The sequence below is a fragment of the Esox lucius genome, chromosome 15 (genome assembly GCF_011004845.1).
Source record: "Esox lucius isolate fEsoLuc1 chromosome 15, fEsoLuc1.pri, whole genome shotgun sequence".
In the NCBI taxonomy this organism is placed as follows: Eukaryota; Metazoa; Chordata; class Actinopteri; order Esociformes; family Esocidae; genus Esox; species Esox lucius.
In genome coordinates, this window is record NC_047583.1 from 22,194,441 (window position 1) to 22,218,888 (window position 24,448).

The 24,448-nt window shown below is 40.9% G+C and overlaps 1 protein-coding gene across 1 annotated transcript; it reads left to right on the plus strand.

The window, feature by feature from the left end:
• Positions 1-16: 16 nt before the first annotated feature.
• Positions 17-22,921, plus strand: rragd (ras-related GTP binding D). Its single transcript, XM_013137367.4, has 8 exons — positions 17-225; positions 2,164-2,309; positions 2,527-2,673; positions 3,624-3,823; positions 4,502-4,616; positions 10,923-11,065; positions 18,991-19,139; positions 21,085-22,921. The coding sequence occupies exons 1-8, from the start codon at positions 87-89 to the stop codon at positions 21,237-21,239; spliced, it is 1,194 nt and encodes a 397-aa protein (XP_012992821.1). The 5' UTR covers positions 17-86; the 3' UTR covers positions 21,240-22,921.
• The last annotated feature ends 1,527 nt before the right edge of the window (positions 22,922-24,448 follow it).

Sequence of the window (24,448 nt, forward strand, 5' to 3'; positions counted from 1 at the left end):
GTTCATAATGGTTTGCAAATATCAGGTGACAATGCTGTGGAAAAAGTTGTGCAGCGTCTGTGGCATAGCCAGACACTTATAAGAAAATGACCACCAGCAGCAAGGTGGTTTCGAAGTACATCGAGGTCGAAGACGATGAAACTTTGGCGCTTGGTTTTTATGATGACGACGATGACTTCAATACGTTCACTGACGGGGATCTGGACTGTAGCTGCGAAGACGGAGGTAGTGGGAAAACGTTTCTCCCTTAGCGTAAGAAATGGGCTAAAGTGAGATTGCACAAGTTGTCATCTCACTGTAGCCCAGCTATCTAAATCGTGGGGGTGACTTGCAACCGAACCTTTTGTTGTTAGTGTTAAATGTTTTTAGTTCTACTCCGCGCTCTCTGCAGCCCAAAATAACCTCACAGTTCTTTAATAAAAAGCTAGCTAGACCGGCCTGTATGAAAACTGTTGCGTTCACAAAGGTTACGACCCATTAGAAACTTGTTTGTTCGCGTGATGGTGTGGGCGTTGTTACCCTAAAAGGAATCATTGGTCAGTTTTGCTAATGAATGTGATGCACGTATTCTCTGTTGAGCTTTCGCTGTGTCGCTGCAACACCGCTGCGTTTATACTCACTGTTATCATTAAAAATATTCAGTGCATCTGGTTCTGCTTTTTGTTTGGGGCTTGATGCTTGCATTGTTTATAAAGTACTCTAGAAAAACTTTATCAACGTTTAATGAGAAATGTGTCATCATTAGTGAAGTGATGCATTGAGCTGCCCGTTCAAATTATACTAGCCAATCAAATAAGCAATAAGAGGCACGTGCAATATGTATACTTACTAATTAATTGGCACACTTTATCTAGTATATAGGACGCTACAATGGAGCCCTGGTCAAATCTAGTGCACCGAATACAGAATATGGCATGTAGTTTTTGTCTGTCTGATTCTAATGATGACTCATCTGTCACATGACTGTGAGTCTCTCTCGTTCTCTCCCTCTCTAGTCTCAGAGAGTGTTGTTATATTCAACATGATATTTCATCATTTTCCAAGACATGGTGTGGTGTGTTCTTATTGGGTGAAATGTCCACTGGCCACTGTTTCTTAAAGTAAAATGACCTCCCAATAATTCTCCTCAAAACCTTGTCAAATGCTGAGAGGGTCCTCCTTAATCTTTTCTGAAGTTCTATGTCCACTAGCTTGTTGGGTAACAATAATCTCAACACTGCTAACAGCCTAACTGGGTACCCTCTCCAGGGTACAGCCAGCCGTTAGACATGAATCACTCAGATAAGTCCACTCTGGGAAAATGAATTAAACTGAAAAACCGTTTCAGTTCCCCAAGTTGTGGCTATACTGTAGAAGGGCCCCTCAGAATCTATAATGCATTTCCATTAAGGTGTTTCCCCATCTCAACACTGTTACTCATTACATTACAGGAGTGCCAAGTCCCAGTCCTATTTCCCAATTCTCTTTATAGTGCTTTACTTTTGACCAAGACACAGTAGTAACAAGTAGTGCACTATATAGGGAATAGGTTTCCGTTTGGGATGCAAGCCTTATAATATTACAGCACAGAATGCCATCCACATTCTTCCCTCAGTAGAAAGCTATCAAGGTCACACGAAGCATGTGATTTAGGCTAGCTCAGCGCCAAGGCCAGAGTAGGCCCTGCCTGTCTTCCAATTGGCACCCTTACTCCCTATGTAGGGCACTACTTTTAACCAGGGTTCTATATAACCTTGATGAAAGACAGTGTGTTATACAGGGAACAGGGTTCCATTTAGGCCCTGTGGGGCTGAGGAGATGATCTATCTATGCCGTGTGAAGCGAACCATGCCAGCTTTGCTGGGGGAGTGGAAGAAAACTGATGTAGTGTTAGTTGGTCAGGCCGTTTGACATCAGTCTGTTTGGAGCAAAAGCACGTATTCCCTGTGCCTGTGTTGCTGTAATGCATATTTTACAGTCTGGAACATAGACAAAATTCCAGTCCTGTGTCAATAACCAGGAAGTCACCATCCTTGAGAGATTAACTACTATTTATTTTTTACACAGGAAACCTAGGCGAGATGGGCATGTCAAATAAATCTATTAAAACAATACATTTAAAGAGATACACATTCTTGTGGTAAAACACATCCCTTCATTTCTTCTTTCTCCCTCTCAACCCAGGGGGCTTCAGTGATCCTCTGAGTGGGGAGGTCAAGCCCAGAATCCTCCTGATGGGTCTGAGGCGCAGCGGGAAGTCCTCCATCCAAAAAGTGGTATTCCACAAAATGTCGCCCAACGAGACCCTCTTCCTAGAAAGCACCAATAAGGTAAGACACAACAGAATTAGATGATGTCTTCACCTCACTACCCAGGCTCCCGGATTAGCCTGGTGGCTGAGGCATTGTGACGCGTGTGGTTTTGGTTTGTATAAATGTATTCACTTTTATAAGGTGGTATTCATTTCTTGGAAGTATATGTTTTTATTGTAAAGTGTGTTGTGATTTTAGATGGACTTTAACAAAAGTTCAATTTGATTTGGATAAGATCTGCAGGGAAGATGTCTCCAACAGTTCCTTCGTCAGCTTCCAGATCTGGGACTTCCCCGGGCAGATAGACTTCTTCGACCCTACCTTTGACTACGAGATGATCTTCAGAGGAACAGGGGCCCTAATCTTTGTCATCGACTCACAGGTGACAAAGCAGAGACTCAGGTGTCCGTGCTGAAGTTGCGGAGTCCCCAAATCTTTGCCAAATTCTTTGGTTTTACAGACATCCCGGTTGAAGCATTCCAGGTTGGCCGGATTTCCTCTGGGATCGATGAAGTTCAGTTCAGTGCAATTAAATTTGAAGCTGTACTCAAAACTTTAGAGTGTACAGGGAAAGTAGAAAATCTCCTCGGTCTGTGTTAGAAAGTACAAGTTAGATGTGTTCCACACCTCTTTGATAAGGACTCTTGCTGTGAGCACTTCAATCAGCAATCAGGAATTCCTTTTGGTGACTTAGCAGTCTTTGAACCATCTATGTGTTATTGAAGAGCTAGGGCCAGATCTTACCAAGTCCTTCGTGTTATGTACATGTATTGTGAATGCATCAAAAGGCATTTATGCATTCAAATACAACAATTTTATTAATGTTTAAAGCGTGTCTGAGTGCTGTCTTCAGATGCATGGACAACACTCAGGTTGTCAACAAAAGGAGATTTAGAAGGGTGGCTTCAAGAGACTTCTATGGGTGTAATACAAATAGTATAAATGTTTTTATTATGAAGTTAGTTACTTACTTTCCTTGTGTTATTACAGCATTTTCTAATCAATTACTGTTTATTCATCAGTGACTCCCTCTCTTCCCCCACTATCTCAGAGATGGGCCTTCCATTCCTGCTTCTACTCCCTGTTTTAGATCTCACTTCACTACTTTAAATGTTTGATCGTATGTGCTACTGCAGTTCAGCCTTTATCCACAAATGTACACATGAAATAAACAAAATTATAAATACATAAAACTGTACATACATAAATAAACAAAACAAAAACGTTTAAATAAATCAAACTCTAAATAAATAAATCCAACTATAAGTGATTAAATGAACTATATAGTTAGGGTTAGTAAAGTAACCAAACGGTCTCCCTGTACCTCCCAAGGACGACTATGTGGAGGCGCTGAGTCGTCTCCACCTCACTGTGACCCGGGCCTACAAGGTCAACCCGGACATCAACTTTGAGGTGTTCATCCACAAGGTGGACGGCCTGTCGGACGATGCCAAGATTGAGAAGCAGAGGGACATCCACAAACGGGCTAATGACGACCTGGCTGATGCTGGCTTAGAGAGGATACATCTAAGGTCTGTGGAGATATTAAACCTTCAAAACGAATGACTAGTGTTGCCAAATTGTCCATTGACTTCAGTATAGTCTCCTATCACTGTTCATTGAATTCAGTATAGTCTCCTTTAACTGTCCATTGAATTTAGTTTAGTCTCCTATCACTGTCCATTGACTTCAGTTTAGTCTCCTATCACTGTCCATTGACTTCAGTATAGTCTCCTACCACTGTCCATTGAATTCAGTATAGCCTGCTTTCACTGTCCATTGACTTCAGTATAGTCTCCTATCACTGTCCATTGACTTTAGTATAGTCTCCTATCACTGTCCATTGACTTCAGTATAGTCTCCTATCACTGTTCATTGACTTCAGTATAGCCTGCTTTCACTGTCCATTGACTTCAGTATAGTCTCCTATCACTGTCCATTGACTTTAGTATAGTCTCCTATCACTGTCCATTGACTTCAGTATAGTCTTCTATCACTGTCCATTGAATTCATAATAGTCTTCTATCACGATCCATTGTCAGTGCTTTTATGCTGGATTGCGCTTTTATTGCGCTTTTATGCTGGATTCTTTACTGTGGCTTGCAAACCTATTTGACTTTGGGACAAATATGTCTGTAAAAATTTAGATGGGTGATAACAATACCCTTTTGATTAAATTGTGATTGCCCCTTTGACCTTTAAACTTTCAGCTTCTACCTGACCAGCATTTATGACCACTCCATATTTGAGGCCTTCAGCAAAGTGGTTCAGAAGCTCATCCCACAGCTGCCCACTCTCGAAAACCTGCTCAATATCTTCATATCTGTGAGTACTCACAATAGTCCTCAATCAACTGATATCTGTGAGTACTCACAATAGTCCTCAATCGACTGATATCTGTGAGTTCTCACAATAGTCCTCAATCAACTGATATCTGTGAGTTCTCACAATAGTCCTCAATCGACTGATATCTATGAGTTCTCACAGATGTGTGCTGTTTAAAGTGTCTGTGTAAAGAAAACTAAACCATGGATTGCATGTTTCTCCAATAAACTACTTTTAGTGTGATGTACCTGAACTCTGCTTAAAATAAACTGAGTGAGTACTCCTCTCCCTATGATACTTTTGAACCGTACCCCGAGAGACCAACCTAAGTTTTTTCAGCAGAAGTGCTTTGAAGGCCTGAGAAAAAGAAAATCTGTACAAAAGCACGTCTGTATTTTAATTTGTGCTCAGTTGAATGTGAAAGACGGCATGGCTCTTTCAACACCCAGAGTTGTTTGATTCCTGCCAGGGACTGTCATCTGAAAAAAGAAATGTCTGCTAACTGTCATATTAATTACCATTACCATATTAATATGAATGATTTACAGCATATTTGTTTCATAGTGTTGAACACGTTGGATTTCACCCAGAAGGTGGCAGTACTACTGAATATAAATAATGGCAGGGGTTTGTAGAAAGTTACGTCATTTCACTGTCAAAGAGAACATTGAAAATAGAGATCACCATAACATTAATATATTATATACACAGTAATTAATTTACAGACAGGTTTTCATTGAGGCTATTTGTAGAAAACCATCTACGTGACTTGAGAGGTACTGATATCTGATGTTCAGCCACAGAAAGGAAGCGTAAGTCAAGCCTTTAAATGCAGAAATATAATGTGTGATCTTTATATTAATTAAATAGCTAATAATGTCAGGGGTAAAACCTTTTCTTTTGATAAAATAAACTTGAATAAGCTTATGTTGCGATGCAGCAACCTCCTCCCTCTGCGTGTGTGTGCCTTCTTCGTTGTAATCAGGAAAGTGTTTCTAGTACATTGGTATCCTTAATAATTAAATAAGAACTTTAGATGAGAAACCTTTTATGTCTTAAGGAACTTTACATTGAAAAGTGCTTCATATTGGAAAGTCTTTGTGGGGAGGAAGAGAAGGTTTACAGATGTTTACATCATTTAGGCTGCATTACAAATTTCATTTAGGATTTATATTTACTCCTCAGTTTTGTTAGTTTGTACAACTTATTTGTCTTAGTGATAAATAGACTTACTCTACATTCTACATTTTTGTCAGTGGACGCTGTTACTGAGAGAGATTTACAGATCTACATTTATATTAGGAAATTAGCAGGAACTCATATCCACTCCTTTCATTGAACATTAGAAAAAAACAACCACTTATTAGTCTTTGAAATGATCATCGCCAGGAAGAAAAACAAGAGTGTGTGTTTGTGCAAAAAGACAAGTAGTATAGGATTCATCCCAGAATGACGTAGGCATGTAAATCCTTATGAGTAGATTCTTAAGCCAATCAGTTGTTTCCCCTGGTCGATAAGGTAGGAGGAGAAGAAAGGACAAGATGAACCTCCAGCCCTAATAGACTAGGATGGAGAAGACCTGCTGTTCAATCTTCTAGAACACCTGCCGTGAAGCGTTCTTGAACACCTGCTGTTCCGTCTTCTACAGCACCTGCTGTTCAGACGTATATAGATCACCTGTTGTTCAGTGTTCTAATACAGGGTTTCTAACCTAGTGCCCAATATGGGGTGCCTAGTGGGGGTTCGGGACCCTTCTTGATAATCGAGGTGAAAAAATTATTTTATACCGACCTAAATGTTGTTTTTAACAACTTTCAAATACTGTATTCACAGCTTGCTTGGGAGCAAGCCCACAGATCGCTCCTATGCATCACACTGTTGGAGAACAGATTGTGTTAATTTGGCCACCTAACAGCTGCTAGCTTTAAGTAGATAACTCATAGCTACTTATTTATCTTTAAATATAATTTGACTGGCTTGCCAGCTATGCCAGTATTGATGTTGACAGTAAATTGTCAGACTGACAATTTTACTGTAGGCTACTTGACAACGAAAAGCTCTTTTGAAAATCATTCTAAGCTATGGTAAATGACACCAGGCAAGCTGTTTGCTTATCTAATGTCACATGCTGAATGGATATGCTACCCTCAGGAAATTACAGTCTGTTAGCTAATTACCGTGAGCATAAAAATGCATACAGTTCTGGCTTTAATGCTATCGAATACAGCTAAATGTGAGCAATGGTTTTGTGTGTAATAGTCTGACATTTTACACAATGTATGACTGTTGCTATCAGTTGTTCTAGAATCTTCATTTGAGAAGTGTTATAACTATTAATATTTATTAGTAACTAATAATGATCATAAAAAAACAGTAGTAGATGTTCCACAAAGACTAGATTTCCAGAGCGGTGTCCCAGAACGTTTTCTGCTTACTGTATCACAAAGTGAATCTTGCTCTCCCGGGGGAGGCCCCTTGAAGTGCATTTCACCAGTAAGCCAGGGGTTTAACACGTTTCCTCAACACCCTGTGGATAGACCAAGTTCCCCTGGGGGCTGTGTGTACCCCTGGTTAGGATCCACTGTTTTCTCAAGCTCCCAGCTTTTATTCAACGTTCAGATGGAGTCCAGTTGAAGTCAACTCAGATCACACAGTTGACAAATGGCCTCATCAAACCACAGTAAATCCTTGCTGACCAAACACTAGTATACTATCTAAAATACACTATCAACATATGGGCAAAAAGGCTTGGAAGCCATATGGATTTTTTTTTGTGGATGGGAGAAATGTATGAAAACTTGGGGGATTTATTCCCTAGCTTTCAAATAAATGATCCCTTTCTCTCTCTCCCTGTGCCTCTCTCGCTCTCTCTGCTTATGTTAATTGTTTCCAGTGATATAATATTTACAGAGGAGTGGGGGACACAGATAGCCTTGTTAATAACATTTCTTCAAAGTTTACACTCTGTTTGAGTCCTTTTCCTGCCTCCGACCCCTGGTGATCTGAAGATGTTGGTTACACTCCAAATGACATTCTCTTCCCTACCCTAAAAAGGGCACTAGTTCTGAACCTTTTGCAAATGAAGTCCACTACATAGAATATAGGGAGCCATTTTGGACAGTCCTTATCCCACCCCTGGCTGTTCAATTGGCGCTGTCTACTTTCCCTTCTTTGATTTACCCCTTGGACCCCTGGAGAGCTTACAGCATCCACAAATGGCCTCCACCTCACTCACTCGTTCGTTCCTATCCCCTTCCAGGGCTTTTTGGTCTAGCCAAAAGATATTGCTCCCTGCTGCTTGGAGTTCTTAGAAAGTGAAGTATCTCCAGTCCGAAACCTCAGGGCTGGAAGGTTCTGTCTGCACACAGCATAGTTCTGAGATACTGAACATCAAGGATTTCACATCCTAAATCTCAGAACTTTTTTGTTGTGAATTATTATTTTATGAAGGGTGATACATGCAGATAGAACCTGAAATGGTTCTCTAGTTCTAAAATGTTCAGCCATAAGGTTCTACCTGTTAGGAATGTTTAAACTTCTTTTCCGTTAATATGTAATCTGTGCCAGGTTAACATTTAATGCTTTGTATTTTATTCCTGTTTAAGTTCAGTGACTTAACCTCATAGATTTTTTTTAACATGAAGATACCATGAATCATTTACCAAATTTTTAATGTATTACAAAGTACAGGAACATTTAAATTTTTTTTCATTTTTTTTAGAAAACATAAGTTACGAGGCTCAACATAAATCTTTACAATCGTTTACAGTTAACTTACCTTTTGATTGCAGTGCTTTTGTGCATTGTAGAGAAAAACCTCAAAGGTCTTCATGTTCCTGGGTCTCCACTAAGTCTAAAAAATAAGTTTGTAATTTATGAGTTTGTAGCTCCAACTGTTAGGTCCTAGTGTTCATAACCTTAAAAAAACATTCATCTCCGGCTGTGAAAAGTCAAAAAACAGCATGTTCCCTTCACTTTTTCCTTTCAGAGAATGTAACTTCATCGTTTGTGGCTCTAACAGTTGGGGTTGTATAGCCTTTTTCATAATTCTGTCTTTTCCTGAACTTTCTACTGTGATAAAACACTGGAAACACTGCTTTCTACGCAATGCAATGCATAAATGCCCTATATGGCTAATTCAAAAGAGTCAGTTGAAGTTTCTACCGCAAACACACATAGCTATTTATAACACGATGTGATGACATCTCATGGCCAATGTAGTTGACTTCAGAGTTTTATAACTTTTTCAATTTTGATACAAAGGTAAAGATATGTAAAGATATCTAATGACTCCTTCAAGAGAATTTATTTTAATGTATATACTGTATATGTATTCATGTTCAATACACATTTGTTAAAGCAATATTTAGCGTAAATATAAACATTATGTACTGCTGTATGAAGAAACTAATAACATTGCTAAAGTTTAAGTCTGGTTGACCAATTTGATAGTTTTTATTAGTCCCTTACACCCTAAGTTACTTAACTATGATCTAGTCTTCAGTAACGTGGTAATTTAGTAATCTTTCAGTAGATTTTGCTAGTCCCTTACACCCAAACTATGATCTATTCTTTAATAACGTGGTCATTTCGTAATCTTTCGGAAATATCCCTTCCATATATCTTTGCATTGATATAGGTCACAACCTGAAAGAAAGCAAGGCCTCTTCAAATGGTTATAATTTTTGTTAGTCCCTTACACCCAACGTTACTTACCTATGATCTATTCTTCAGTAACGTGGTCATTTCGTAATCTTTTGGTAGATTTTGCTAGTCCCTTACACCCAAACTATGATCTATTCTTCAGTAACGTGGTAATTTCGTAATCTTTCAGAAATATCCCTTCCATAGATCTTTGCATTGATATAGGTCACAACCTGAAAGAAAGCAAGGCCTCTTCAAATGGTTATATAAATGGATTTTCACGCACAACCATTTCTAGGGTTTACAAAGAATGGTGTGAAAAGGGAAAAACATCCAGTATGTGGCATTCCTGTGGGCGAAAATGCCTTGTTGATGCTAGAGGTCAGAGGAGAATGGGCCGACTGATTCAAGCTGATAGAAGAGCAACTTTGACTGAAATAACCACTCGTTACAACCGAGGTATGCAGCAAAGCATTTGTGAAGCCACAACACGCACAACCTTGAGGCGGATGGGCTACAACAGCAGAAGACCCCACCGGGTACCACTCATCTCCACTACAAATAGGAAAAAGCTCACCAAAATTGGACAGTTGAAGACTGGAAGAATGTTGCCTGGTCTAATGAGTCTCGATTTCTGTTGAGACATTCAGATGGTGGAGTCAGAATTTGGCGTAAACAGAATGAGAACATGGATCCATCATGCCTTGTTACCACGGTGCAGGCTGGTGGTGGTGTAATGGTGTGGGGGATGTTTTCTTGGCACACTTTAGGCCCCTTAGTGCCAATTGGGCATCGTTTAAATGCCACGGCCTACCTGAGCATTGTTTCTGACCATGTCCATCCCTTTATGACCACCATGTACCCATCCTCTGATGGCTACTTCCAGCAGGATAATGCACCATGTCACAAAGCTCGAATCATTTCAAATTGGTTTCTTGAACATGACAATGAGTTCAGTGTACTGAAATGGCCCCCACAGTCACCAGATCTCAACCCAATAGAGCATCTTTGGGATGTGGTGGAACGGGCGCTTCGTGCCTGGATGTGCATCCCACAAATCTCCATCAACTGCAAGATGCTATCCTATCAATATGGGCCAACATTTCTAAAGAATGCTTTCAGCACCTTGTTGAATCAATGCCACGTAGAATTAAGGCAGTTCTGAAGGCGAAAGGGGGTCAAACACAATATTAGTATGGTGTTCCTAATAATCCTTTAGGTGAGTGTATTTGTTTTTAACCTAACGGGGGCATACGTTCAGTTTTCTGAGAAAGTGAGGAAACAGACATCAAGAAGGTATGTTATGAACTATCAAGAATGTAAGGTTCTTTCTGCAAAAATTTTTAGTTTTGAGATAAAATTTATTTTTTTATTGAACCCCAGCATTGTGTGATTCAATCAAAAATACAGAATTTTCTAGAAAAGTTTTTTCTGTTGTTCTTTGCAGTTAGAACCCTGTGGCTTTTTTCACACCGTGAAACACCTAGTAAGCAAATGGTTTAATGCTATTTAAAAGGCAACTCACAATGTGTAATCATCGGACAATGGCAGCTGACACTGATGTTGGAGACGATATCTTGGCCACCTGCGGCTTTTAATGACTCGGGTTCTCTTCGCTGTGTCCTCTTAAGTGTGCTATCCAGTCTCTTTGTGTACCCCCAGAACTCAGGTATAGAGAAGGCCTTCCTGTTTGACGTGGTCAGTAAGATCTACGTCGCCACAGACAGCAGCCCGGTGGACATGCAGACCTACGAGCTGTGCTGCGACATGATCGACGTGGTCATCGACATCTCCTGCATCTACGGGTGAGTCTATGGATGAGTCTACGGGTGAGTCTACGGTTGAGTCAATGGATGAGTCTATGGGTGAGTCTGCGGGTTAGTCTGCGGGTGAGTCTACGGGTGAGCCTACGGGTGAGAACCAACACGCTTCTGTCCGTAAGCAAACACTTTTCTGATCAATCAATCAATCACATTTATCTATAAAGCCCTTTTTACATCAGCTGATGTCACAAACTGCTTTTACAAAACACCCGGCCTTAAACCCCAAGGAGCAAACAACAGTGGTGTTGAATTTCAGTGGCTAGGAAAAACTCCCTAAGAATGCCAAAATTCAGGAAGAAACCTAGAGAGGACCCAGGCCCAGAGGGGTGACCAGTGACTCTTCTGGCTGTTGCCAGGTGAACATATTAAGATTATAATTGTAATAATTAATAAAGTTTAGAGTCTATTTAAACTTAGTCCAGGTTGGAAGCATGACCTGATGGACAAGGAAAGGGACAACATGGGGGAGGTGTCACCACAGTGGCAGCTGAAATCATCAGGTATCGTCTCGATCTGCAACACAACCAGGAGGACTCTGGACAGGGATAGCAATGGGTCCCCCAAGCCAGGTACTCCGCAGGTGTGGGCCAGGACCTCATGCCCTCCTAAGTTCAATACGGGAGGAGACTTGGGACTGAGACAGGGGGGTCTGGTGACTCTGTGGCCCTATCTGGGGGAGGCTCCAGACAGGGCCCAACAGGCAGGAAATCAATCCACCCACATTGCCAAGCATCAACCAAAGGGAAAACCACCAAATGCAACCACCCTGAATGAGGGCTGAGTATTGCCAGCAGAGTACAGTCCAATTGCACAGGTGCGCAACAGAGAGACAACAACAAGCCAGGGACACTGCCTCCGAGAGGCATTGGAGGGAGGGCAATTCAATGGCGATGAGAGCCCACCTGGCAAGACAGCAAGGGTGGACAGTATCACACCTTTCTGGTCACCTTCACACCCATGGGCCAGGCTACACCTAATCATAGACTGTGCTGTAGAGATGAGTCTTTAGTAGACACTTGAAAGTTTGCACTGAGTTTGCATTTCTAACCTTGATTGGCAAATCGTTCCACAGTAGTGGAGCTCTATGAGAAAAGGCCCTGCCTCCGGCTGATTGTTTAGAGACCTATGATAGAAATTACAGACTTGCTTTGTAAGTAGGATCACCTGCAAAATCGGCAGTGTATCAAATACTTGTTCTCCCCAATGTATGAATGGCTGGATCATTTCAGCAAGGTAAGTAGGAGCAAGTCCATGTATTGATTTATAGGTTAACAATAAAACCTTAAAATCAAACCTTAAATGATGGTGTTAACAGTACTTTCTGGTCACATGCAGTCATGCCACTTCATTCATGGATCTTGGCACCTGCTAGCCTGATTGTTGCTTCTTTAGTTCGAGGGCCCGTAGCCTGAGTACCAATCTCCCTGTACTGCATGTTGTATGAATTAGCAGAAAGGACAGAATGTGAGCTGAAGAGACGTAACTGTGCCCGCTTCTTGCAGCCTAGTTCAGAATTAAAGTTAATTTATCGAGTGACACGCTGCTGTGAAAAGAGACAGTCGGCATGAACCATGTAAGCATAAAACCCACCGCCCAGCCCTGCTTATGTACGCCCGCTGAACCCGCTGAACAGCATTCATCCTGCAGTATACCGGGCCTCCGAAATGGGTCGCACATTCAGATTCCTTTTTCTTCCATCTGGAAGTTGATGAAATGAAAAGTCAACTGGCAGTCTTATCCAGTGAAGCCAAGCAGGGGGTCTGTGTGAATCCTAATCTTCAGACTCAGTGTGTGCCTCTGTTCAATTTCACTCCAGCTGAGACAGTAATTAGATCTTAATCTGAGTTCCCAGTCTGTTTTAGTAGATAGTTATTCTGTCTCTCTGTCTGTCTCTCACACCCACACAAAAACACAAATGCAGACACTCACTCTCACACACATACACATACTTGTACTGCTATAAGACAATCTTTTGGGGAGTAACAATTGATTTACATAAAACACCCTATCTTTCCCAAACCCTACACCCTGACATTAACCCTGACATTAACCCTGACATTAACCCTAGCATTAACCCTGACATTAACCCTGACATTAACCCTGACATTAACCCTAGCATTAACCCTGACATTAACCCTAGCATTAACCCTGACATTAACCCTAGCATTAACCCTAACATTAACCCTAACATTAACCCTGACATTAACCCTGACATTAACCCTAGCATTAACCCTGACATTAACCCTAGCATTAACCCTGACATTAACCCTAACATTAACCCTGACATTAACCCTGACATTAACCCTGACATTAACCCTAGCATTAACCCTGACATTAATCCTGACATTAACCCCAGCATTAACCCTACCATTAACCCTAACATTAACCCTGACATTAACCCTGACATTAACCCTGACATTAACCCTGACATTAACTCTGACATTAACCCTGACATTAACCCTGACATTAACCCCAGCATTAACCCCGACATTAACCCCGACATTAACCCTGACATTAACCCTGACATTAACCCTAACATTAACCCTGACATTAACCATAGCATTAACCCTAACATTAACCCTGACATCCTTATTCCTAACCTTAACCCTAAACCTTACCCAAACCCTCAATTAACCCTTACACCCACACCAAAAACAGCATTTTTTTAATTGAGCTTTCTTGGTTTACTATACTTATAATGCAGGCAATCACAAGTTGCCCTCTAAAAGAACACACAAACACCTATGAAATGGAAAACGTATGACCACTGTGACCAATGTCTCCATCCACCGTATTCCTCTCATCTATAACTACATTGAGGAAGATTACTCGCCAATTCTCCAAGTCTATTTTGGTTTTGAGGAACATAAAACATTCCCTTTTATTCATCTTATGGCCTGTAGAGCTTTCTTCCCCTACTGGACCAAATCCTAATGCCCCACGGCAGTTGTAGGAACATTGCCTTGTGTAAATAGTTGTCTTTTGAATTGGACATTGAGTGTCCTGTCCTGTGTTTACTAAATATTCAATGATACTTATCAATGGGTTGGGGATGTTAATCCCAGTCAACTGGTTCAACTCCTATAATCCTGCTCATTCCTATAATTGGCGTAATCACTCATAACCACTGTGTGTTGAGCGTTCTAGTGCATATTGTTTGCAGTGAATCACCCAAGTGAGACTTTGGTGGGGGATGAGGTGAGCTTACCCACTTAATAATTAAAGCGCTTAAAAAAATATTTAAATGCAATCAATTATAATTTTAATTAACTATAGAGCGATTTGCAGTTTTTGTATTAGACTTACAGTTGTTTTAATTAAGGCGGTTAAGTCAACCACGTAACAAGTAGACACAAACGTCTAGTATTTGCACTCCCAAGATTTGATTTACATAAAGACTTTATATATTAGTAAGATGAACAGGGATTGCACACATTATATCATTTTATTTATATGTTTTTAAAGGACACATTTTGGAAAGCATTTTATTTTATTTTGTTAGGAAGTTGTCAAAATCTCTCTGACTTAGTTTTGGACTGTGTGTTGAAGTGTGCACTTCTCTCTCACTCAGGGAAATGAATGTAGAGCTAAAGCAACATGTGGAGCAGTGGTTCCCAACCAGGGGTACAGGGGGTACTTGAAAACACTCATAACACCACTCATGACACCATAGGCTTACTAGTGAAATTAACATGAGGGGGTACTTCAGGGGTACTCCAAGCAGTGCAACATCTTTTTGGGGTACAGTACCGGAAAAAGGTTGAGAGCCACTGATGTTGAGGATATGCTGTTACTAACCTCTCACTGCAGGACTAGAAAGAACTTGGTGGAAAATGCAATCTAGAGCAAACACGCTAAATCCAGGAATTCCAATCCATTATGAGATAAATGTTTATGTGGTTGATTTGGATTGCAGGTTTTCTTGCATGTACTCTAAATGACCCTGTCCCAGCAGTTTTCAAAATACACCATACTTATCTTTCAAATATTTTAATGAGCAGAGCTTAAAATAGACATGGAGTGATACAGATTGTATTACATTTAATTTGTATTTTGTTTCATAAATGAAAATGAAAAAAAACGACATGGACAAAAAATGGTTGTAGGCAACAGGAAAGGAAAGCTGTTGAACATGTTATTAACTTGTACCATACTATGAAGGGCCCATGATGTGACACACTAAACAATTTGTAGGGAATTCCTTTCATTTAAGTAGCTATATCTTGTCTCAGTGATCTGGTGACAGCATGCAACGACCGACAGTGTTAATTGGCTGATGTTCCTGCACCGATGTTCTTCCATTTCTCCTACATTTGAAGAGTACTTCTTCAAAAACTGTTTTCAGATCTCTCCATGGGTTCGTAATACAATTCCAATCTGGAGTCACTGCTCGTCAATTTGGTCTAGCGTTTTGTCTTGAACCATACCTGGGCGTTTTTTTAAGTATAGCGTTTTGTCTTGAACCATACCTGGGCGTTTTTTTAAGTATAGCGTTTTGTCTTGAACCATACCTGGGCGTTTTTTTAAGTATAGCGTTTTGTCTTGAACCATACCTGGGCGTTTTTTTAAGTACAGCGTTTTGTCTTGAACCATACCTGGGCGTTTTTTTAAGTATAGCGTTTTGTCTTGAACCATACCTGGGCGTTTTTTTAAGTATAGCCTTTTGTCTTGAACCATACCTGGGTGTTTTTTTAAGTACAGCGTTTTGTCTTGAACCATACCTGGGCGTTTTTTTAAGTATAGCGTTTTGTCTTGAACCATACCTGGGCGTTTTTTTAAGTATAGCGTTTTGTCTTGAACCATTCCTGGGCGTTTTTTTAAGTATAGCGTTTTGTCTTGAACCATACCTGGGCGTTTTTTTAAGTATAGCGTTTTGTCTTGAACCATACCTGGGCGTTTTTTTAAGTATAGCGTTTTGTCTTGAACCATACCTGGGCGTTTTTTTAAGTATAGCGTTTTGTCTTGAACCATACCTGGGCGTTTTTTTTAAGTATAGCGTTTTGTCTTGAACCATACCTGGGCGTTTTTTTAAGTATAGCGTTTTGTCTTGAACCATACCTGGGCGTTTTTTTAAGTATAGCGTTTTGTCTTGAACCATACCTGGGCGTTTTTTTAAGTATAGCGTTTTGTCTTGAACCATACCTGGGCGTTTTTCTAAGTATAGCGTTTTGTCTTGAACCATACCTGGGCGTTTTTTTAAGTATAGCGTTTTGTCTTGAACCATACCTGGGCGTTTTTTTAAGTATAGCGTTTTGTCTTGAACCATACCTGGGCGTTTTTTTAAGTATAGCGTTTTGTCTTGAACCATACCTGGGCGTTTTTCTAAGTATAGCGTTTTGTCTTGAACCATACCTGGGCGTTTTTTTAAGTATAGCGTTTTGTCTTGAACCATACCTGGGCGTTTTTTTAAGTATAGCGTTTTGTCTTGAACCATACCTGGGCGTTTTTTTAAGTATAGCCTTTTGTCTTGAACCATACCTGGGCGTTTTTTTAAGTATAGCGTTTTGTCTTGAACCATACCTGGGCGTTTTTTTAAGTATAGCGTTTTGTCTTGAACCATACCTGGGCGTTTTTTTAAGTATAGCGTATAGCGCATTGTCGCACTGGACGACACCTTTCCACACCTCTCCCACCACGTCCTGGCCGTCAGGCTGACCGCGCTGGAGCCTTCCTCTTTGCTGTGAGAGGATGGCGGTAAACAAACCATGTGATAATGTTGGGAGCCTCCGGGTCCGTTGAACCCAGTGCGAACTGGGTCTGCTGAGAGCGTGTAGGACCGCTGGGCCCCGGCAGGGAGGCTAAGGCTGAGCATGTAAGCCGAGGACATACCCTGGGCACAACAGCTGCCAGTCAGGATGGAAATGGCTGGGATGGAGATACGGCACGACGGGCCTCAGGAAGGCTGAGCTGAAGAAGGCTGTTGACTGTTTACGCCTCAGGGCAATAATACTCCAGATAAGACGAGCTCTCACCGTGTATCAGGATTGGAAATGGCACAGACTTTGAAATATTTTTTATATTTCCTCTCTGTGTGTTGTTATGCGTGTGTGCACGTCTGTGTGTGTGCACGTCTGTGTGTGTGCGTGTTCATGCACATGTTCATATGGGCCTAACTTTAATGTTCTTCTGTGTATTTGCTGTCTGCGGTGAGGGGTGTGTGTGTGTGTGTGGGGGGGGGGGGGGTGGGGGTTAGGCTTGTTGGAGGGGTGTGTGTCTGGGTTTCCGGTCCCCACACAAACAGAAGAACAAGCGTGTGAGTGTGTGGCCTTGTATGTAGGTAATTGTGTGTGTGTGATCATGGCCAAAATCATGACCAAACAACAGTCTTATTAACAATTAAGTAATGGTTCTTGCAAATTGAGTATTTTTCACTTAATTTAGGTAATGAACCACTCTTGTGTGCAACTTTGCATGCTATTCACTTGGCTTGCTGCTCAGATGGCACTTAAATGTCCCCTGGCCACTGCATTGAATGTCTGCTCCTTTTGCTAGTAATTAGGCTACATTTTAGTCATCTAACACAATCTGCCCTCTCATGCAGTGAATCTAACTAGTAGGGGGGAAGACAACCATGGATCACAGCTATGCTTGTAGGCCTTCTTTCAAAGCAGACTACATTGAATGTTTTCCCTGCCACAGGCATTACGGTGAGGAACTATTCTTGGCTTGCAGACCGTATGTCAATGCATTTCCCCCTAAAGCTCCTGAAAGCATGGGATTAAGCGGGAGCTTTTATTCATTTGGATCATTACCATTTGATCCGGCATCCGTTACATAGCAACGCTTTTTAGGTACACATGTACTTTCTCAGTTTTATGCTTGTAGGAATACATTAGATCATGCCCGTCCCTATGTCAACCCAGCTCAAGCCATGGAAAGGTGCCCTCTGTCTGAAATGGATGGGCCTCGCAATGGAGGAACAATACCTTTAGAATTGCAAAGGCATTCACACATGTACTCTATAAATTGAAAATCCAAGGAAGCTGAGATTCAAATTCCAAGACCTACTTACATCTCAAAAGCCTGACCATAGTTCTACTGCAAGGTGACAAAGGGTTAAACACTTTGCACTATTATCCTCTCCAGCACGGATTAAATGAAATTCGTCCTTGGTTTTTGTCTTTTAATAGTTTGAGTGTGAGTACCTACAGTACGTGATTCCATGTTTTGACTCATACATAACTGCTCCTGACACCTGGCAGTCTGACCATAATTTACTCCTTACACACCTTTACACACGAGGAAGAACAGAATGAGGATTCAGAACAGTGTTTTGGGGCTACAATGCATGGTGTGGCTTCTATGGTTAACAAAGAGACCCAAAGTTATAGTCTTAATCTCTCATAAACGAGAATGACCCAGTTCCAGAAGTTAAAATGAGTTAACAAAGAGTAAATGCTTTGGTTTCTTATTTTGTGATCACATGACACCACAATGAGTCTTTGACAATGAATAGTCTTTAGAGAAACAACAAAGGAGAGAAGACTGACGACAAGAATGGGAAAGACTCCTCAATATATTGGACGAAAACAAAAAAGAGAAAGTTGATTAAATTCATTGATCAACCATGTAAAAGCACAAACAGACTACATGATTAAAACCAACAAAAAAGGGTTCCCTTTATCTCAGAATTATTTTAAGTCCAGACCCAGTGTTCTCAAGTGTAAAGTGTGAACATCACCCTTTTATTCTTTGTATCATGAATTTTACCATCACACATCCCGCATTCTGTACCTTATACCTTTTTCTCTTCCTTCTGTCATACATCATTGTTTTTCCTTTCTCATTCCTCTCCCACCCCGGATTCTCTTTCCTCTCTCATTCCTTTTTTCTCCCCTCTTCCCTTGTTCTTGTTCTTCACTCATCCCAGACTCATCCCTGTCATGCCTTGTTCTCTTTGCTCTCAGGCTGACGGAGGAAGAGGCTGGACAGCCCTACGATAAGGAGTCCATGGCCATCATTCACCTGAACAACACCACCGTCATGTACCTGAAGGAGGTCACCAAGTTCCTGGCTATGGTCTGCTTCCTCCGAGAAGAGAACTTTGAGAGGAAAGGTGAGACAAAGTTGCAGTGAGAAGAATTGTGTTGGGTTGGAGATGCAAAGAGAAGTAAAAAACAGTCAGTTTGTGTCCTGAATGGTTATTTATAGTGCCACACTTTGGACCAGGGCCGACCTTTGGGGATCTGGCCTCTAGCCTTATGGGGATGTTTTTTGTGGCTTTACAGAGTTTAATCCCTCCAGTGAGCAAAATCATTTGAAATATGTTCTATTCAGTGGCTTCTTTAAATTAGAAAGGTTAAAAAAAAATTGTCAAGTATTTTCAACATCTTTACAATGTTTTGTGCTCAAAGGCTACCTTTGGATATCATGTGCAAAATGTGGTGTTTATTCAATGCTTGACTGATGCCGAAGTGTTGTACTGAACACCTGGTACTAGGACACCTGCTGTTTTAGATAACATACATTCCAAAGGGTAATGGCTATCCAGGATGAAATATTTTTGATCCCAACTCCCGCCTCATGTTGAGTGATATGTGATGAGTGATCTGTGATGAACGATCTGTGATGCGTCATCTGTGTGGAGTGGTCTGTGTTGAGTAGTCTGTGTTGAGTGGTCTGTGTTGAGGGGTCTGGGATTAGTGATCTGTGATGAGCACAGTGATAGAGGTTAATTGACAGACGTAACACAATAGATGATGAAATGGAAGTCAAAAGCTAAATTGTGCCCAATATTGTGCGGAGGATAAAGACCAATTACCACGTCCGCTCATTGAACAGAGGCTGCTCCAACTTCCTGTTACTGACGCAGCATAAATCATTTATAAATAGAATATCAATATAATTGCAATGGAGGGCCCATTAGTCCCTGGACCTCTTTCTTTCTCACTATCTTTACAACCTCTTAAGGAGAGTTGTGTGGAAACCTTGGAACCCATGATCAAAGGCTCTCACCTCCCTTTAAAGTTGTGAACTCCCTGTTGGTGAGATGGAGCCTTGACTGTCTGCAGTAGCCAGTCTGCCAGAAGATTGGACATCAGATGACACCCTGCTTGTGACAATACAATAGGATTTCTTTGAAATGAATTCCTTTCAAGTTAATAGGTGTTCATGAGAGTGTTCTCCTGGTACAGTATGACACACAAACTCTGGGAAGAAAGTAGTCACATCGTATTTTATGTATTGAATTCCAAAATACGGCCTCTCAACTTCTTTGTGTCACTTTTTACATTTCCATTGCTACGCCTACTCCACATTTTCTGCAAATAAAGCTGTCAAATTTGTCAGGAGAACAAAGCATGGAACCTGTTTGTTAAGGAGTCAAAAAATATCCTCTTTCCCTAAATATGAAAAACAAACAATAGCTCTACAATCAAAAGGTTATAGAAAGTAGCATATCATTATGTAGAACATGGTATTACACCAGGCCATGTAGCATCCGGCATGTTTGCACCTGCAGTTGTGAAGGGAAAGTTTACCCTCCCAAACTTTAAAAGAATGTAGGTAAAAGTTGTCTTCCAAACTTGTATGACGTCTTTGCATCAGCATACTATTCCACTGAATTTAAAATGTGTGTGTTCAGTTTTTTTATAGTGTTGAGAGACTCAACACACTTAACAATTGCTGCACAACAATGGTGTATTTTGCTTCTCTTCAAAGTTAGTGACTTCAAAGACATTTCAATCTCAGGACAATAGTGAAATAGGTATGTTTGGAGCAATGCTGGCTAATTAGCGATAGCTTGGCTTTGAAAGTGTAACAAATAAATGTAACATTTATTTACATTTTCAAATGAGTTAATGAGACACAAGAGATTTAAGTACATAATAATTTTTTCTGGTTATTGCAGTTTTTAATCTGATTCAGAATATTACTTTCGCTGATGGTTGAGATTGTGAGTGTGAGAAGTATTAGTCATTTTAACATTATAATGGTTATGATATGTTAACTGGGAAAAACCCTGAATAATGACCTTAACCTATCTTGTCTTTCTCCCACAGGACTAATTGACTACAACTTCCACTGTTTCAAGAATGCTATTCAGGAAGTGTTCGATGTACGAGTTAAGGTGCAGAAAAACAGAAAGCTCCTTAGCCAGAGGAGGCGGAGCAAACAGGCCTTGACAACCAATGGAGTTCTCAGCAACCCCCACTGAACACCGCATCATTGGTGATATGACATGCCAATCAGCCATCTTTAAATAACATGAAAGATTTCAAGGTAGTTTGTGAAGCTTTGTTATGGCCCCACACACTCAGATTGTACAACTACTGTTTCAACCCATTTGGCCATACCACAGGATCTGCTCAGAGTTGTGGAGATGCCATTTAGTGTTTTGTTTAGGATTACTATATCTTTGGGGCCATACTTGCGAACATTAGAAAAAGTTTGAGCATGAGCAAATTAAAATGCTAGTCGTAGTATTATGTGACAGAATACTACATTACTAGCTGGTCTTGTCAGATAGCCTGGCATATGTTAGCGCTATGTTAACATCACCTGAGGGCATGTGAATATTTCTTGGAACACAATTAACCTTTCTTCTAAAAAACTGAATAATTTCATAAAATAAGTATAAAAAAAAAGATAATCACAAATGTGGCCCTTCTGAGTTTGTACCAGACCTACTTCGGGGTCCAGAGGGTAACTCGAGGACTTCGTAACTGTTCAAAAGTCCCTTGTGGCTTGATAGGAACAACCAGTACTTTTACTAATCAGTTAATACCTCACACATATTCTAAATTGCCACGTGTTAAAGTTGACCTGTATGTTTAGAGTGAGCCCAGGGTAAGGGAAAGCTTTATTGGTTTTATACAAGGGTCCATAATGTAATTTAATATTGCCATTTATAATACAGCAGGTCAAAGTGGATATGGATAGTGCATTTGGAGTAGGATGGACACTGAATGATGCCTCACACGACTAGATGTACCCTGAATGATGCCTTATTCAAGTAGTGTGTGAGCATAGTTTACTGGTCAAATGTAGTTCACTATATGGGGAACGTGAGATGCAGTCCACCTGAGAAACAGATTGTAAGAATAGTTGCTCCTGAAGGCAACAGACTGTATTCAAATACTAATTGAAATTATATATATATATATCTTGCCTGTTGCAATGGAACACATAAAATCCCATTAGGTGCAGACCATGCCCACCTGTAACTCCAAACAGATTGAAGCAAACTCAAAGTATTGGAAAGATGTCAAATATTAGTGGATCCCAGGTCTGACAGATGCATTCTGATCCAGGCTCAAAATGTCACCTATCTGATAGTCAATAACTTTTTTGTGACGTTTTTTTTAATGTGCTTGATTAAGTTATAAATGTATAATATATAAGGAGTATCAAAAACAGCATCAAGTATTGTTAGGTACACTATGTACCAGTCCGCATAGGAGCAAAAAATACCATTATGTACTTTTATTATTTTTTTATAGTGTTTTGGTTTTGTACATGTCTTTCAAAAAGCACTTTGTGGTCAATGCAACGGTATCTGTTGCAGCCTTCTTTTTGTTTTTAAGGAACATCAAAGTTTTTATCATAATTACATTTGTTATCTCAAAAGTGTTCAATTATAGCATAAATACTATTATTTTTGTAATGCTAAAAAAAATGTAATGGCTTCGTTTGAATTTGGAAGCAGTTCCCTTTTGGATGGTCCCTCTGTACATGGCCACATACTCCGCCAAACGTTGTACCTTGCCCCCCCTCAGAGAACCAAGGTTAGATTGTCCCCGCCCTCAGAGAACCAAGGTTAGATTGTCCCCTCCCCCCTCAGAGAACCAAGGTTAGGTTGTCCCCTCCCCCCTCAGAGAACCAAGGTTAGGTTGTCCCCTCCCCCCTCCGAGAACCAAGGTTAGATTGTCCCCTCCCCCCTCAGAGAACCAAGGTTAGATTGTCCCCTCCCCCCTCAGAGAACCAAGGTTAGATTGTCCCCTCCCCCCTCAGAGAACCAAGGTTAGATTGTCCCCTCCCCCCTCAGAGAACCAAGGTTAGGTTGTCCCCTCCCCCCTCCGAGAACCAAGGTTAGATTGTCTCCTCCCCCCTCAGAGAACCAAGGTTAGATTGTCCCCTCCCCCATCAGAGAACCAAGGTTAGATTGTCCCCTCCCCCATCAGAGAACCAAGGTTAGATTGTCCCCTCCCCCATCAGAGAACCAAGGTTAGATTGTCCCCTTCCCCCCTCAGAGAACCAAGGTTAGATTGTCGCCCCCCCCCCCTCAGAGAACCAAGGTTAAGTTGTCCCCTCCCCCCTCAGAGAACCAAGGTTAGATTGTCCCCTCCCCCCTCAGAGAACCAAGGTTAAGTTGTCCCCCACCTCAGAGAACCAAGGTTAAGTTGTCCCCCACCTCAGAGAACCAAGGTTAAGTTGTCCCCCACCTCAGAGAACCAAGGTTAGGTTCACCCATAATGGTATTACTAATTCACAGAACCATTTTATTTATTTAAAATGTGTCTTTATTTATTTAGGTAATAAAATAACATTTGTTAATATTTATATTTTAAAATTTTACAATATGTGAGTGAGTGTGTTTTCAGCCTGGTTGTGTAAAATACTGTTGCATATACAGTATTTTAGGCATCCTTTTATTGTTATGACTGTACAATTGGTTTACTACCAAAGGCTATGATTTCAAGGTTGCCTGCGCACACACACACACACAAACACACACATTCACACATGCTTCAATTTCTATCAAAGTGAGGACCGCATTTTGTACCAATCATTAACCTAACTTTTATGCCCTAACTTACCAAACCCTCACTCCTAAACCTCATGTTAAAGCCTAAATGTAACCTTAGTGCTAAGGCAAATTCTAACCCTAAACTTAAACATAAACCTAAAAGACAGCCATGGTGCTCACTTTTCCAAACTGTCCCTCACATTGTAGTTATTCCAGTACCTGCATACACACACACAAAAAATACTTTGTAAGGACCAAAAATGTGGTCTGCACAAATATAAAGATAGAAGTATAAAACCACACACACAATGTGGAAACAGACACAGATCTTCCAACTGGCAGCAGACACACACTGACTCCTTAGATTGTATGCCAGGGCCTGGGTAATATCATTTCTCTCCAATTCTCTTACAGTAAAAGAAATGTCAGGGCCGCTCTTCAAACAGCCCTCTGTTGACTCTGTAGACTGACATCCTCTCACACTGCTGAGGCCCCTTATGCTGCCTGGCTCCCAAAATGAGACCCTACTGTCTCCGTGGTGCACTACTTCTGACCGGGGTCCACTGGGCCTTGTGCACTTAAATAGTGAATAGGGGGGTATTTGGGAGGGAGTCTGAGATCATCCAGCATATTTTTTTCCTGTTTGATTTAGGCTCTTATCTGTTAGCTGTGGTACG